Source organism: Condylura cristata, unplaced genomic scaffold (genome assembly GCF_000260355.1).
Source record: "Condylura cristata isolate star-nosed mole 26May11 unplaced genomic scaffold, ConCri1.0 scaffold00007, whole genome shotgun sequence".
Lineage (NCBI taxonomy): Eukaryota > Metazoa > Chordata > Mammalia > Eulipotyphla > Talpidae > Condylura > Condylura cristata.
In genome coordinates, this window is record NW_004567108.1 from 42,624,513 (window position 1) to 42,641,250 (window position 16,738).

At 33.6% G+C, this 16,738-nt stretch overlaps 1 protein-coding gene across 1 annotated transcript in view; it reads left to right on the top strand.

The window, feature by feature from the left end:
• The window catches only part of ADAMTS6 (ADAM metallopeptidase with thrombospondin type 1 motif, 6), a 217,283-nt gene that overhangs the window by 142,961 nt on the left and 57,584 nt on the right, over positions 1-16,738 (top strand). Inside the window, exons 14-15 of the mRNA XM_004678267.1 lie at positions 10,758-10,860; positions 15,801-15,934. Coding sequence (XP_004678324.1) covers positions 10,758-10,860; positions 15,801-15,934 — 237 coding nt within the window. The remainder of the gene's footprint in view (positions 1-10,757; positions 10,861-15,800; positions 15,935-16,738) is intronic.

Genomic DNA, 16,738 nt, shown 5'->3' on the forward strand with positions numbered 1-16,738 from the left:
GGTATTTTTCTTTTTCTTTCTGGCTTATTTCACTAAGCATAATCTTCACTAAGTATGATGCTGAAGTCTTGCTTGCATTACTCAATCTAAAATTCTAATCAATTCACGCTTCATGATTTATCATTAAATTGTCTATCCAAAAATGGCATGAGTTTATCTTTCAGATAGACAATTTAATGATAAATCATGAAGTGTGAATTGATTAGAATTTTAGATTGAGTAATGCAAGCAAGACTTCAGCATTTCCCAGTTAGTATAAAATGAGTGTTACCTTGGGAGCATTACAGAACTTTTAAAATATATATCCTGTTAACTTTGGTATTTTTTTCCTAAACGTATAGATAGTTCAGATGTCTTTTTTTCTATAATGCCCTAGTGTCTATTATATGGAATTATACTAGTTCAAGAGAATATGCTTGTCTTTTATCAGATCAACCTCCTGCCTTAGAGCATGTTTCACATAATTTAATGCTATGCACATCAAATTTAGCGTGTAGATAAGATCTAAGAGAAAACTTTCCATTAGTTAGAATCACTTTGACAGTCAAAAACTAGAAAACAATTCATCAGCATTTTTGGCTTAGTCCTTTATGATCCAGGAGTCTTTCTTTAGGCTTAAATAGGGCAAATTTAAAGGGAAAATTCAAATGATTCTAGAATTTTCAAATCAGTGCCCAGAATGAGATCATATCAAACAATTAACAGTGTCATAAACCATTAAGACTTGCTCTGTGCTTTTTAATTTATACCCAGAGTGCACATTAAACATATACAGAAAATAGAAATTCTAGGAGATAGTGGGTTGAATCGCATGTATTTAAAAATATTGCATTCCTTTTAAGATCTGTTTAGAAGATCCTTTATTGATCTTCTTTTAACTGGCATAAAAATTATTGATTGTTATTCAGGTTTTTCAACTCTTTTGAGAAGTTTTTCATTCCAAATGGCTACCATTAGAACTAAAGTTTTCAAATAAGGTATATATAAGGAACAAAAAGTTGGCTATCCTAAGATTTTAAGTCTATTGGAACCTAAAAATAAATACTAACTTCTAGAAGGGAACTTTTTCATATTTCTGAAAAGAATGTTCTGGTTTTCTTGATCCTGTTTTTAAAACAGTCACAGACTCCAAGCCAAAAGAGTGGGTCTTTTGCCTTCCTAGGAAAGCGCTCACCAAAGCACTGAGTGTAAACTAAGCAAGTTTTTATTAGAGACTCATGCATGAGGAAATGCTAGAAAAAGAGCATTTAGCCTGGTTCTTCAAAGGAAGTTAGGAGAAGCTATTTAAAAGGGTTGGTCTACAAGGTAATGTAGAGGGTAGCAGTATTACAGCTTTATCTGAATTGGGCTAGGCTCAGGATGTGCTGAAAGTTTGCACTCCAACTGTGAATGCATGTTATCAGCATTCTCTCTCCAGGAAACTCTGAGATAATCATTAGTTGAGATTTAACGATTTTTGTCTAGCATGTCACCTCATAGTCAGTGTGGTGGCCCAGATTGTTTGGACAGGGCTCAGCAGACCACCTGTTCAAACAGGACTTGGGGCAACTCTTTCTATTCCACTCACAATACCTTTTACCTCTGCTGTCTCAAATGTAAGAATGTCCTTGTGTACTTTGTATTCTGTATACCTGTAGTTTTTGTGTCTATTAATGTGACTAGGACAGAGTTTCTGGTGAAAAATCTAAGCCCTACTTTGACTGGGATATAATATATTATTTTTGTACCTTAAATATCTAGTTTCTCTCCTTTATGCATTAAAAATGTTGAAGTCAAAGGTTTTCTAGGTAATCTGTGGTTTGTTCTTAAATTTAAGCATTATTATGCAGTCCTTGGATTTTGTTTTCAGTCAACTTTGCCAGACAAGCAAGCTATTCTGCAATTTTTTCTTCTTCAGTCCCTTGTTTAAGGTCATTAAATGGCATTATTGCCTTAGTTCTAGTACTAGAGGAAAGTATTACATTTTTTAGAGGTAGATTATAGTTTAAAAATTATGGAATTTGGATACAAGTTGACTTAAGTTTGAACCTGACTGTCACACTTATTACTCTTCGGCCTTGGCAAACTTGGCACTAAACTCAGAGAGCTGCTATATAAATAGAATATAATGACATCAGATTTTCTTTCAATGTTGTTTGACAATTAAAAAAAGTAACACATCGGATGCTATTTCTAATACTTCATTTATACTTAGTACAGTGGATCTGTTATTATTATTTTATATACATTTATACATATATTGTAATATACATTCATGTCTTGTAGATTACAAAGTACTTTCATAGTAACCTCACTAAGTTTCAAATCACTTTTATAAAAAGGAATGACAGGTAATTCTTAAAATTTTATTTATTCATTTTCTTGCATCCTTGTAGTCCTCACCACCGTGTTGCCTGTGAACCTGTACCGTATTCCCTGTGTTCTTCCCTCCTGTCTTCACACCTCTTCCCTCCCTCTTCTTTGCTATATGCCTCAAATCTATGGTCACTTTCATTTTTTCTTTTTCCTGTCCTTTTATTTGTTTTTTTTTTTATATTCCACATATAAATGAAGCCATCTGATATTTATCTTTCTCTTTCTGACTTATTTCAGCTAGCAAAGTCCCATCAAGTTCCATCTGTGTTGCTGAAAATGGCATGAGTTAGGACAAACAGTTTTTAATATTAATTTAAAAATGAGGAAACTGAAGTTTATCAAGAGACTATGAACACTGAAGGGATTCAATTAAAGCATAGAATTTCTTAATCCCAATCTAGTGCTGTTGCAATGGATGGAGCTCTTGGGAGATGAGTGTGACAAAGTAAACTTCTCTGAAAATGTTTAGTTACATTTGCATTTGTCTTACTTCCAGTCTGATCTCCAGCAGAATCAAATAGTTGAGAGCATTCTGGAAGTGCAGACCTTGCACTCAGGGAGAATATGAGGATAATTGATAACAAGGTACAGAGTTGATCCATTAGCTAACCGTATTATAACTGTCCCAAGTTATAATTTAAAAACAAATATATATCAGTCACTTTATTCTTACAACCATAAAATATTTATGTATGTATGTCAAAACTACATATATACAAATATCTATTTATAGCAAAAATAATTAAAACAATGTCATTAATCTTTTGTGTGCATTATGTTTTGAGACATAAGAACTATCTTTTAAACATGGAATACAGTTTGCTCGTTAATTTTGTTCTTAAAGGGGTTGTTCATAGAATTATAAGGGGGCCTCTCTGGTGGCTTACAGGTTACATGTCAGTGCTACCACTGTGGTGGCCCACTGTAGTGGCCTGAGTTCTTCTACGTAAAAATAAATAAATAAAATCTTTAAAAATAGGGCCCTCCCTGGTGGCGCAGCGGGTTAAAGCACAGCACTGAGAAGCTAAAGCCATTTCCGCATGAGTTCAATTCCCGCCTGCCCCAGAGGTGACCACATGGCGTGGCAGACCTCTCCTGACCTGCCCGCTGCTCCCCTCAGCAGTGTACTTTGATCATCTTCCTGTTCTGCTCCCCACTCTATCTCTGGTGAATCCTATCACCCTCCACATCTCTGGCCTGTACCCCAGTTCTGTATGAATAAATAAATAAATCTTTAAAAATAAATAAATAAATAAATCACAAAGGAAAGTTTGTTTCTTAACATTTTCATAGGTTTATTGAAAAAATTCATGCTACGGGTTGATGACATTTTAGTCAATTCAGGTTATACAAGGCTTATTGAGACAGATTTAATTTTGAAAACTTGCATAAAAGATTATGTATCGAATATATAACATCTATATTCAAATTTGTCCAGTCATTTAGGTTTATCAGACTTCTGTTTTCTTTTTCTTTAAAAATAAGCATAGAATAAAACAACAAGATATCAAAATTATTTTCAGCACAAAAATGATTGAGAAGATTAAATGATTAAATGGGGTTGAGGTTGAAATGATTCATCAATTTACTGACCCCTAAATTTGACTTTAAATTTGCCCTTATGAGCGAGATTGATGAGATAAGCAGTGTACCTGGTAACTGGGAAACCAAACTTTATTTGTGACTCATAAGAGAAGGTGTAGAAGCAAGACCTCCATTAGCCCTTGTGTAAATTAGAAAAAGATGCCTGTTTCGTTAAATCACAGATCTACATCACTTCATAGTCCCACGGCAAGTGCATGCTCTGCTATGCCTCATAGGAGTTGATTCACTTACGTTCCCATCACTAACAAAGCCTAACTGTTTAAGGATATGTTGCTATCCTGGAGAGGAAGAAAAGAATTAAATTTCAGAAATGTAGATGGTTGGTCTAATATAGTAGGGAAAAAGCAAAAATGCATTTGTGTGAAAATAAGAGGAAAGAGCAGAAGATGGGAGAGAGAGGAAATAGAGAACACGATGCCAGCTTTCCCCATTTTGTAATTTTCCCCAAGGTAGTAGAAATTTTTATCCCAGCCTGCCCATCTCCATTAGGAAGAGGGGAGGGAAGGAGAAGGTTGAAAGGATGTTAATTCTGTGCCTGCTTTTCACTCTTTTAAAAAAAAATAATATAGTAGTTATGTTTACATGATTTTGTGCATTTTTCCATCTCAGTTGTAATCCCCGTGGGCTTCCCATCACTAAATCACCTGTGTGCCATCACCATAGTCCAATGCACTTCCCTACCCCCCCCCCCCCCCCCATTTTTGATCCCATTCACCACTCCACTCCTGTAAAATGGCTCTGGTATATAGTTTTTCATTGTTATTATTATTTTCTCCCTTGGTCTTTTATATTCCTGCTATGAGCTTTTCATCTCTTTTTTGCTCATAAAATGAAATATAGTATTACAGAATTTTCCTCATTTACATGACATTTTAGGATTTTTTTTTTAAAGTAATGCATATTGGCTATACTTTGCAAAGGAAAGAAAAAGGTACAAAGGAATTCTAGGACTTGCCAAGGTCACCCTATTCTAACCCGGAATAGAACCTCAGTAATAGAAAGGCCACTAGAAAATCTGTCAGCAGAGGCTGAGATATCTTTCTATAGCAACTTTATGCCCCAATGAACTATTCTTTTTTTTTTTTTAATTTATTTATTTGTGCATACAGAACTGGAATACAGGCAAGAGGCTCAGGGGCGGTGAGACGCTTCACCATAGACAGAGCGGAGAGCAGAACAGACAGATCGAGGAAGTACACTGCTGAGGGGAGCAGCGGGCGGGTCAGGAGAGATCTGCCACGCCATGTGGTCACTTCCGGGGGCAGGCGGGAATCGAACTCATGTGAAAGTGCCCTCAGCTTCTTAGTGCTGTGCTTTAACCCGCTGCGCCACCTGGGAGGGCCATGAATTATTCTTTTTTAAAGGTTTATCTACCAGTTGAAAGTATTGGGCTTAGTCAAAAGGAGCTCTTAATTTATCGGTATAATTGGAAGCATGAGACTTATATAGAATGTGCTAAATTACTCATTTCTGGGGAAAAAGTGATAATAAAGATGCTAATATTAATTTTTGTATACTTTGAAAATACTAAGAAAATGCTGTGCTCTGGATTTCTGTGGGACCCTGTTGATTGCTTTTCAGGAGAGATTTCTTGATTAATGTTAACCGAGGAGGCTGAAAACCTGACAGGCTTTACATAATAAAATCTGTTGCTTATGCCCACTGTTTTCTGTTAGGATTTCTGCACAGTATCAGCATTTATTATACTTAAGTAATTTAAAAAGCATTACTTCTCAAACTTTCTACTACTTCCAAACAAAACAAAAATGTTTTTTGCAATTTTTACTTTAATTGCTTTTTCTCTTTAATCACTATCATTCTTTGGAACCAGCATATGCAACTCCAACTATTTTTAGTCAACATAAATCCAGATAATTCTGAAGGAAACATTGAAATCAGGAGAATAGAACATTAGCTAAGGAAACATTGAAATCAGGAGAATAGAACATTAGCTAATAATTTCTAGAAACAAAGGCATAGGATGTAATCCCAAGTCTAATAAAGTCCCTGGACTCTTCCAGCCTGCTCTTCTATGAAATCCTAAAAGCACTCCTATCTCAGGGCCTCTGTATTACTGTTTCTTGGAACACTGTATTCAAGATAAGTCATTAACCCAGTTTTCAAAAACTCTCTTCTCACATGCCACCTTATCAGAGAGAATTTCCCTAACTACTCTATTAAAACAATTTCCTTATCACATTACAGTAAACCTCCACCCTGTTTTATTTTTCTTCTTTCACATCTTCAATTGGAATAAAATCCATGAATGCAGGAACCCCTCATCTCTTTTGTTTCTTTGTGGTCAGAACCTGGATCATATCTGATATGTAGTAAACATATTATGTACATATATGTACACACACAAATATTTGCTGAGTTAAAAATCATAATATACATGAAAATCATATATACATAAATATATGTGTATATATATGTGTACAGTTCAGTAGTCACAAATAAAAATTTAATCACCCACAGAGTCTAAAATATTTTCTGTGTGATCCTTCAGAAAAAATTAACCAGTAAACCTTAAAAATTGATACATGAAATGTATCTTTATTCTATCTCCCAGGTATTTTATTCTTCCTCCTCCTCTACCTCCTCACTCACAGCTCCTCTTTGTCTTTATCTATGTATCAGTAAAGATCTAACCATAATAACATAAACCACTCTGATTATTTTAATAGAGGACCTTTAATACAAAGAATTTGTTGCATGGATAATAGAAGAGGCTGGCAAGTCCTTATATCAGTGTCAGTAAGAAAATACCAATGTTCCTACTAGAACAATACCTGTAGTTTTATCAGAGCCTAGTGGCTGGGATGGCCAGAAACTGGAACCATAGGGTGAGATTGGTTGTGTGAAGTTGGAGCCATTTGAATATTCTGTTTCTCCTTACAGTGATGCCTGAGGTAGAGAGAAAATAGAAGTACTGTGCCTTTCCCCACAAGTGCTTTCTATTGATTGAACCCAATCAGATGTTAGCTGTACAGAAGCTTAGAAAATGGAACTTGCAGAGTTTGCTCCCCTAAAATTTAGAGCAGAGCAGGAGAAGGTTGAGGAATAAGTCCTAAGACATCTGGACCTAAGACTGGCACAGCTGTTAATAGTTATGAATGCTACCGTATGCCAGGTACTGAACTAAATAGTTTACATGAATCCTCACCTAGGAGGTAAATTCCAGTGTTACACCCAGTTTATAGATGAGGCTTGGAAAATTAAGTACATTGCTCAAGGTCATGGATTAAATAAATGACTAAGTTAGAATTGAATCCAGACCTGTCTTACTCCAAAATTTTTGCCTTTAGCCATCTCATTTATAAATGAGTAAAAGGTAGTTTGGAGAAGATAAGAAACTTGCAGCTGGGTAAAGATGAGGCTAGGTCTAGATCCAAGTTCCTCCTACCATGATTAATAATTTAACAGAGCTAAAACTCATGCTGTTATTGTAGTATTGAGACTGTGTCCAGAGTGAGTAGACAAGCGGGGGAGGTATCCTTGCACCTTGGAACTATTACTAAGCAATCTTTCTGTACTCACTTTACTCTTATAAAATGGGATTTTTTAAAAAAAAAAGATTTATTTATTTATGCATGTAAGAACTGGGAACAAGCCAGAGATGCTGGGAGTGGGAGAATTACAAGAGACAGAGTGGGGGACAGAAAAGGTGGACTGACTGAAAAGCACTGCTGAAGGGCGAGACAGGAGAGGTCTGCTGCGCTACATGGGTCAGTTCCCTGGCTGGGGATCAAATTTCTGCTGCAATGGCTGCAGATAACTTCATAGTGCTGCACTTTACCCCTTGCACCACCAACGAAGCTCCTAAAGTGAGATTTTTAATTATAACTATTTTATAAGAGTGTCAAGATATTTAATAGGTAATACATTTAGAGGTTTCTGAATATACACCAGAGAGTAGGTACTTACTAAATGCTTAGTAAATGCTAAGCAGCTTGTGTTATTGTTAGTATTTTTATTATGCCGACCCTGGGAATCATCATTATGGGATAAGAGTAGATCAGAATGTTTATGAAGTGCTTTGTTAAACAGTGCAGTCCGCCTATTGGGATCTTTGACTCCTCATCTACTTAGGAGAATCATTACAAGATAATCAAGAATAGCGGTTTTTGTTTTGTTAGCTTTTTATGTGATTAGCTTTCAGGATGCCTTATTTTGTTAATTCAGGGCTTTTTTATGTACCAGTGTTTATCTATGAAATGTCATCAACTCTTATGCTTCCACATAGTTCCTGTCTTTCATCTAGGATGGATTTTTTCCAACTATTCCCAGCATAGGATCTTTTCCTTCCTGTGCTGATGACTTGACTTGGCTTCATTCTTAATAGTTTTTCCCCCATGACTCCAACCCAAAGTCCTTTATTTTTTTCTTAGTAGCTCAAATTCCTATAGTAAATAAAGACTAAGTATTGTAATATGTTGTTTTATTTCTTATTGTAGGCTCAAGATTTTCTTCCTCAATAAATATTTCCTGAACTATTCACATGTCACATTGGTTTTTCACTATATATAACACCTGTAGGCAACCTGTAATATTCTATCATATACTTATCTCCTGAAATTGTGCTGTAGCTTTTCCACCTTCATCTAGTGTCACCAGCTCTATTGAAAACCATGTTAGGAGGTTGGTGCTTTACAAATACTTAAGTATTATTTGGAAACTTGGAACTAGAGTTTCTTGTATTTCAAAAAAAGATTTATTTATGCATACAGAACTGGGTTACAGACCAGAGGCACAGAGACAGTGAGAGGATTTACCAGAGACAGAGAGGGGAGCAGAACAGGCCAACTGACAAAGTACACTGCTGAGGGGATCAGCGGGCAGATCAGGAAAGGTCTGCCACGCCGTGTGGGTCAACTATAGGGTGGGTATCGAACTCATGTTGAAGTGGCTTTAGTTTCTTAGTGCTGTGCTTTAAGCCACTTTGCTACCAGGGAGGGCAGTTTCTTGTATTTTTTTTAAAGTTGATGATATTTACTTTAAGCCTAGTCTTGCTGCATGATAAAAAGTTGATGACAGCTTTACAAAAGGAAAGTATTCCTTTGATCTTAATGTTATCAGAGAGGCCTCCCTGGTGGTGCAGGGGTTAAAGACACAGCACTACCAAACTTCCTCCAGCCAGGGAGCTGACCCACATAGTACAGTAGACCTCTCTTGTCTCACCCGCTACTCCTCTCAGCAGTATATTTCAGTCAGTCTACCTGTTCTGCTCCCCATTCTGTGTTTGGTGAGTCTTCTCACCTCTGGTGTGCATAAATAAATAAATCTTTAAACATAGATAAATAAATGTTAGCAGAGAACATGAAACAAAAGACATGGGAAGTATATCCTTCCGGTAGGATGTACAATGTAGCATATGTAGAATAGTTATTTTTAATTTTTTTAAAAGCAAGAAGGGTAATTTAACAAGTAGAATTTTTAGGCCTGACATTGCATTGTCATTTTAGTGCATAGAAAATATTTTTAAATGATACCTTATGACAGACTATCAACCTGCTACCACTATTTTCAGAATCTGAGGCTTTGGAATGGATATGGTAAAAATCTGAACCACAGTATATGGGCAGTAATGATGAGCATGAGAATATTTGCACATTGTGAAATACTATTTTTGCACATACTTCAAGGGGCCATGTATAATGTACTGATCTCAGAAAACTGCACAAAACAATTGGTAGAGATCCAAGGGAGGGTAGTAAAAAGATTCCTCAAAGGGATCTCTGAGAATGTTTGCAACATTATTGTCACTTACAATAAGAACTTTTATCTAATGAATTTTCTGTGTATCTGTATTTAAGGTAAATGTTTTTTCAGTTTGCAAAAGTAGTAACTGCTTTTTAAGTACTCCACTGCAGAAGTCTAAAAAATAAGTCAAATTAGGTCATATTGCTCAAATACTCTGAGATGTTATACTTTTAATTCTTACCCGCTACTCCCTCAGCAGTGTATGAGGGGATGATGAACTTAAAATTGAGGTTAGGATGCCTCTGTGGTATTTGGAATCTAGATATTGCTAGATTAATAATATTTTCCTGTTTAAAAAATTCAGCTAGAGAAAGCATTCAAAATTGTTAAAACAAGTCATCTTCCCTTCACCCTTTCAGCATCCTCACCTCTCCCAGGCATGTGCATGTTTTGAACCAACTTAGTACTTTATTTTCTGTGATGTTACCACATTAAATGTAAATCTTGATAAGTTCAAATTCCTTGAATTTAAGGTGTTTAAATTTGAGGCATTGCATTTTGCCCAGTTCATTCCACATCTTAAAATATGGTTTTTGTCAGGGTTAGACAGTAAACAGCTATAGTAGTAGGAATCCAAACCACAATTAATACTGCTGAATGTCATGTTACAAACCTGTCTCTTGGTTCCTTAAAATAGTCGGGAGTAGCTGTGGCAACTGGACCTCAAATACTGTTAACAAAAAGGATTTTGTGTTTTCGTTTCTTCCCTAGTTTTTATGTGTGTTTATAAGGAGATACCTAACTGACTGATTGGTAAGTGGACTGTGACATGTGTCTAAGTATAAAATTATATGGAAACTGTCTAACCCTTAACTTTGTTTAAATTACTGAAGTTCTTTTTTCTGTGGCTACAGTTATAATTCAGACACTTTGTGAATACATATTGTAAAACAGTAGAGCAAATGCAGAATTCTCAGAGAGTAAAACAGAGGGTTCATATGACAGAATATAGGCAATTTAAATTTTAGCGACATTGTCCCTTGATTTTGGTATTTTTCAACAATCATACCATTTATGATTTTATTTTATTTTAGCCATGTCCTTTGGGGGCCCGAGATTTTCGAGAGAAACAGTGTGCAGACTTTGACAATATGCCTTTCCGTGGAAAGTATTATAACTGGAAACCCTATACTGGAGGTAATGTATAACCTGGCAGAATATTCACCATGCTTGAGAGTTTTGCAAATATAAAAGAATAAATGTACACACATACAGTCATATACACACTAGCAAAAATTAGTGTTTGCAAATTAAAGTAATATAAAAGACTTCTGTTTTAGCTTTCTTGGAAAAAAGTTTATATGGTAGTACCAATGATCAAAAAGCATTTTAAAAAGCCTAATACTGTTTAACAAGGTACAGAGGTCCTAGAAAGTATATAAAGCTAGAAATTTTTAAGTACTTGAGACTTCCTTGGGAAATATGAAATTACATAATTACCATTTCTAATCATTGAATAGTTAGAATTATAACAAACACATTACAACAACATAAAAGCAAATTGTAACAACATAAATAAACTCAAGAAGCCAGCCAGTAAATTCTGAGTTCTTTCTTGGTCAAAAGTTAGTAATCCATACATACATCATTAGTAAACATTTTTGCTTTTTAATTTGGAGATGTATCAAATACCAATGTTCTGTAGGTGCAAAATACAAACTAGATTTTGTTAAAAATTTCTCTTGAAAATATTGAATGTATTAAAAACTTGTGTTGTTTGTTTTACGAACATCTTAAAATAAAATGTATTCAACATAGAGCAATGTGAAAAGAATTTTATAGTGACAACTATATTTTCACCTCCAACATTCAACAATTAACATTTTACTCTATTATATACCCAGTCATCTGTCTTCATTATCCATCCTGGTTTTTGATGCCTTTCAAAGTAAATTATAATCATGAATATACTTTTCCCTACTCATGCATAATATTAGCCATAGTTTAGTATTTATTTTCTTTTTTTGTCTTAAAATAAAATTAAGTACAATGAAATGCATAAATCTTAACTGCATTTCCCTGAGTTTTAACAAATCCATAGACAGTAAAATACTGTTGATATAAAATATTACTATCTCCAAAATTCTCATAGTCTTCAAAGTGTTTCCATATTAATAGTGGTCTCTCCTACTTTTTCCAAGAAATAACTACTATTCAGATATTTTCATCTTACTCTGTGTTAGTTTTGTCTATCCTAGAACATCATACAAATTGAATCTTGCCCTATTTAATCTTTTGTGCAAGGTTTCTTTAATCTTGATGTTTTTGAGATTCATTCACATTACTACATGTGAAAGTCATTCACTCCTTTTTATTGCTCAGTAGTATTTTATTGTAATGACCAGTTTATTTTTTCATTCTGCTCTTGATGGACACCTAAGTTGTTCGTAGTTCTCAGTTATTGTGAATAAACTGCTATACACATTTATTTGTGTGCAAGTCTTTCTATGGGCATATGTCTTTATTTCTCCTAGTTCTGTTGCTGGGCAATTGGGTATATGAGTTTACTTTTAAAAGAAACTGCCAGATGTTTTCCCAAAGTATCATATCACACTCCCACCAACATTGTATGTGTATTCTATTTGCTTCACATCCTGGCCAACATTTGTTATTTCCAATCTTCTTTTGGTGGATATAGAATGGTGTCTCAAAGCAGTTTTAATTTGCATTTCCTGATCATTCATTATGTTCAGCACATTGTCATGTGATTTTTGACCATTTATCTATCTTCTTTTATAAAATTGAAGGCAGTTGAATACAAATTCATTGCCTATTTTTAATTGGCTATTTTTTCATTTTTGAGTGGCACTTATTAATCAGATAAGTTTATATTTTCTCACAGCCTCTGGCTTTCCCATTACTCTTTAAGTGGTGTTTGATAAGTCTGAGGTTTTAATTTTTATAAATTAATTTTTCATTATTGTTCTTTTTTGGTGAATGTGTTCTCTGTCCTTAGAAATCTTTGCCTATCTCAACTCAAGATTTTTTCTTTTATTTTCTTGTAAAAGTCTTATAGTTTCAGGCTTTATATTTAGATCTGTAATCTAAAAGTAATCATGTGGTGTGGTGTGTATTTTTAGTGAAGCTGTGGACTTTTTTTTTCTGATCTACTTGTTAATCCCATGCTATTATTATACTGATTTGATTATTATAACTATAATCTTAGACACAGGTAGTACAAGCTCTTCCACTTTTGACCTTTTTTTTAATTGTCCTTTGTATCTTCTAAATACTTTGTATTACAATATAAGTTGTAAAAATCAGTTTTAATTTCTGCAGAAAAACATGCACGCTTATGATTGCCGTTATGTGGAATCTATAGGTCAATTTAGGGAGCTATATTAATGATACTGAATTTTCTCATTTAAGAACATCGTGTTTTCTTGATTGCTGTTGCTTGAGGCTTATTAACTTTATTAATCTTTTTAAATAGTAAACTTTTGGCTTTCCTACTTTATTGCTCTATTTTTGCTCTTTTAATCTTTGCTCTTATGTTTTTTTATATTGAGTTTACTCAACTCTTCTATATTCCTCAAAGTTGGTGTGTTTTTTATTTCTACCAGTTCACAAATATTTTCTTATTTACATTGTGATTTCTTCCTTGACACATGAATTACTTTGAACTATGTTGTTTTATTTCCAAATATTTGAGATTTTCTAGATTCTTTGTTATTTATCCATAATTTAGTTCTATAATGATTAGAGGATATACACAGTGTGATTTATATTATGTAAGTTGAGATTTGTGTTATGATACAACTTTACTGTTCATGTTAGTAAATATTATGTATGAAAAAAGATTTATATTCTGAAATTGTTGGCAATAGCGTTCTATAAATATCCATGACACCAAGTTTTCTGATAGTGTTCAGATCTTTTATATGTTTTTTAAATTTTCCTGCTATACTTCACCTATCAATTACTGAGAGAAGTATGATAAAATCTCCAACTATTACATAGTTTTGATTTCTCTTTTAAAAATTTTTTGCTTCATGTGTTTTAACTGCTTTAATTAGGTGATTATACATTTAGGATTGTTTGGCCTTATGGTAGGAGGAAAAGAAGTATCTTTTCCTTCCTTATGGTAGGAGGAAAAGAAGTATCCTCCACACAGTTATCTCGGTACTAATTATTAAACCTGAGGTGGTTTAATAATTAGTACCGAGATAACTGTGTGCTTAGTAAATTAACACTGAATTTAGAGTAAGCTTTAATTAAAAGTAATTAGTAATGTGACCTTCCATTTAGAGAATTTTCTTAAATCTTTGAAAGAGTTTAATACTCCTTATTATAGCAAAGGAAGCTAAATAAATGTGGTTAGAATAACCACATTATTCCTATTATCATCATGTTGTTCAGTGGGTTAAAGAACACAATCATGGAATTTAAATGTCTGACCAATCATATACTATCTTAGACAGTTAATATAAATCTTGGATTTGTTTTACTGAAAACAGCACATGGAAAGTTATTTATAAAAATGTAATCATTGAAATGGTGACTTAAAAACATGTGCAAAAGACACATGCTCTCTTTTTAAAGTCTGATATATTAAAAAGTTACATTAATTCCAAATTATTGCAAAAAATGGTTGGAAAACTACATTGGGTAGCAATGAGCAAAGTACAATAAGTGTCATAGTAATTTAAAGCAATTGATGAGAATCTTATAAAATAAATATAAATGTATTGGTTATCCAGTTCAGGAAAAAATTGCTTTATTTACTACCTATCATTTTTGTGCTTTATACAGCAAAGTGCATCATGAGCCTAAACCTAATAATGACTTATAAGGTAGACTGTAGATAGTGGAAATAGAAGAAACATGAGCTTAAGCTAACGTTTGTAAACTGGCAATTCAGGGGCCAGTTTTTACACATCTGGGTGTTTTAGCTTTTACACTGTGTTTGAAAAGTTGTGAAGAAGAGTTTTATGTTGAATTAAATGTAGGTTTTTCATCTCTCAAAAAATAAACTGTTTGATAAGATTGAGCCCTCTTCTTGCATCTAGAATCAACTGTGACAGTGATCTCTTCTAACGGGATGTTCTCTCTAATAAATCACTGTCTCCTCCACTCAGTGGATGTTTCTCTTTTACTTTTCATACCTCTTCCGCGCAGAAACCTGATTTCTTTTTTGACTGAAATCTAAGCATGCCATTTCATCTTTTTGCCTTATTTTCCTGACTAGGGATAGTCTTCTTTATTATCAAAGATTAATTTTATCAGCATGATTAAAATAAGGCCAAAGTGTTTTAAACTTCATGAGAAGTTTCAACAAAATTGTTCTTAAGTCATAATTTTGATTATTACATGTTTAGATAATTTCTTATGTGCTGTTTTCAGTTAAACAAGTCTATGATTTATTACTATCTAATACACTATGAGTTTTAACATGTGCTAATTTTTTTACTTCGTTGCTGCTTATGTCTATTAGTTCTGCACATTAACCTTTAATACACAAATTGCAGTCACAAAACAAAAATTTTCTAGTTATATGCAGCTAGTCACAAAATAAAATTAGTTATTTCATTATTTAAGTTTAATGCAATATCTGGTGTTATCTTTGACTTAACTATAATTTTCCTCAAACTAAAATCATCTTCATGGAATATATGTCTAAAGTAGGTTATAAATCTAATTTTATTTTGCAATTATCATATTCCTACTTAATGTAGCATAGGTTTTATATCAGTAACAAGTGATACACAAGTTAATAGTCCCTATTTGTTAAAAGTGTTATTGTCTCCTTAAGTCTCCTTAAACTTTAATTCCTTAATCAGTTTTTTAAAATCTTTCTCCCCATCAATATTTTAACATTCAGGTCAAAATCCACTGTGATACCATTTGATTTAAAATATATTAGAAATATGTATTGGAAATGCCTGAAAATTTTAAACCTAACATTCTTTAGAAGGCTCTTTTTTCTTTTCATTTTGCACTAGTAATGAAAATAAACATAAAATTTTAGAAGAGGAGAAAACAACCAGTAATAGGATATAAATTTCTGTGGACATTGAATTCTCCTAAATTCCTTAGAGAGCCACTTCATTTATTTCTCTTCTACTGTATTTGTCCAGGTGGGGTAAAACCTTGCGCATTAAACTGCTTGGCTGAAGGTTATAATTTCTACACTGAACGTGCCCCTGCAGTGATTGATGGGACTCAGTGCAATGCGGATTCACTGGATATCTGTATCAACGGAGAATGCAAGGTTGCTCAGACTATGAATTTCTTACTTTTTGTTGGGGCTTTTGAAACTTGCTCTTTTCTCCTTAGATAGTACCTGTTAATCATTACTATGCTCAGTTTTAGTAAAGTGAGCTACGCTTCAGAGAATTTCATTTTCCAATAAGAATGATGTTAAAAGAGAATGAACCATTCATATTCAAACACCAGCAAATATGATTTATTCTGTTGTTCTAATTATGTTTATAGAGATGGCTAGAATTATGAAACTATTTTGGATATTAATTTCTGTTATTCTGTTCTGCTCACAAACAATATGATAGAAAAGAGTAGGACTAAGGATTCTGTTTTGTTTCATGTGGCTACCATATGTTCCCATTGGAAAGATTATTTGATATATTTCTTAGAATAATTTTTCCTCAAAGTTTGAAACAGCTATGGGTCCTCCATTTGACTTTTGAAGCATTTACAATGGTTTTAATTATGAAGTTAGACTTGACTTTATTAAAGAATTTAGTTTAGCGAATTAGCCAGACTGGTTGGAAATTGCAAAAGCAAATTCATGCTATTTTCTTAGACCTGTAGTTGAATCTTATCATAATGAGAAAAGCCACAAAACCACTGTTTTCATAATATTTTCCCTTGTTTGTTTTGTTTTACTTTAAAGAGAAACACAAAACTAAGCCCTAGATATAGAGAAAGAAGAGATAAAAGCATACTACACTTAGTCTCATAATTTCTTACAAAAGTTTCTGTCCTGGCTACTTGTCTACAGATGTTTCTTATGATCCGCTGTGTGTGTGTGTGTGTGTGTGTGTGTGTGTTTACT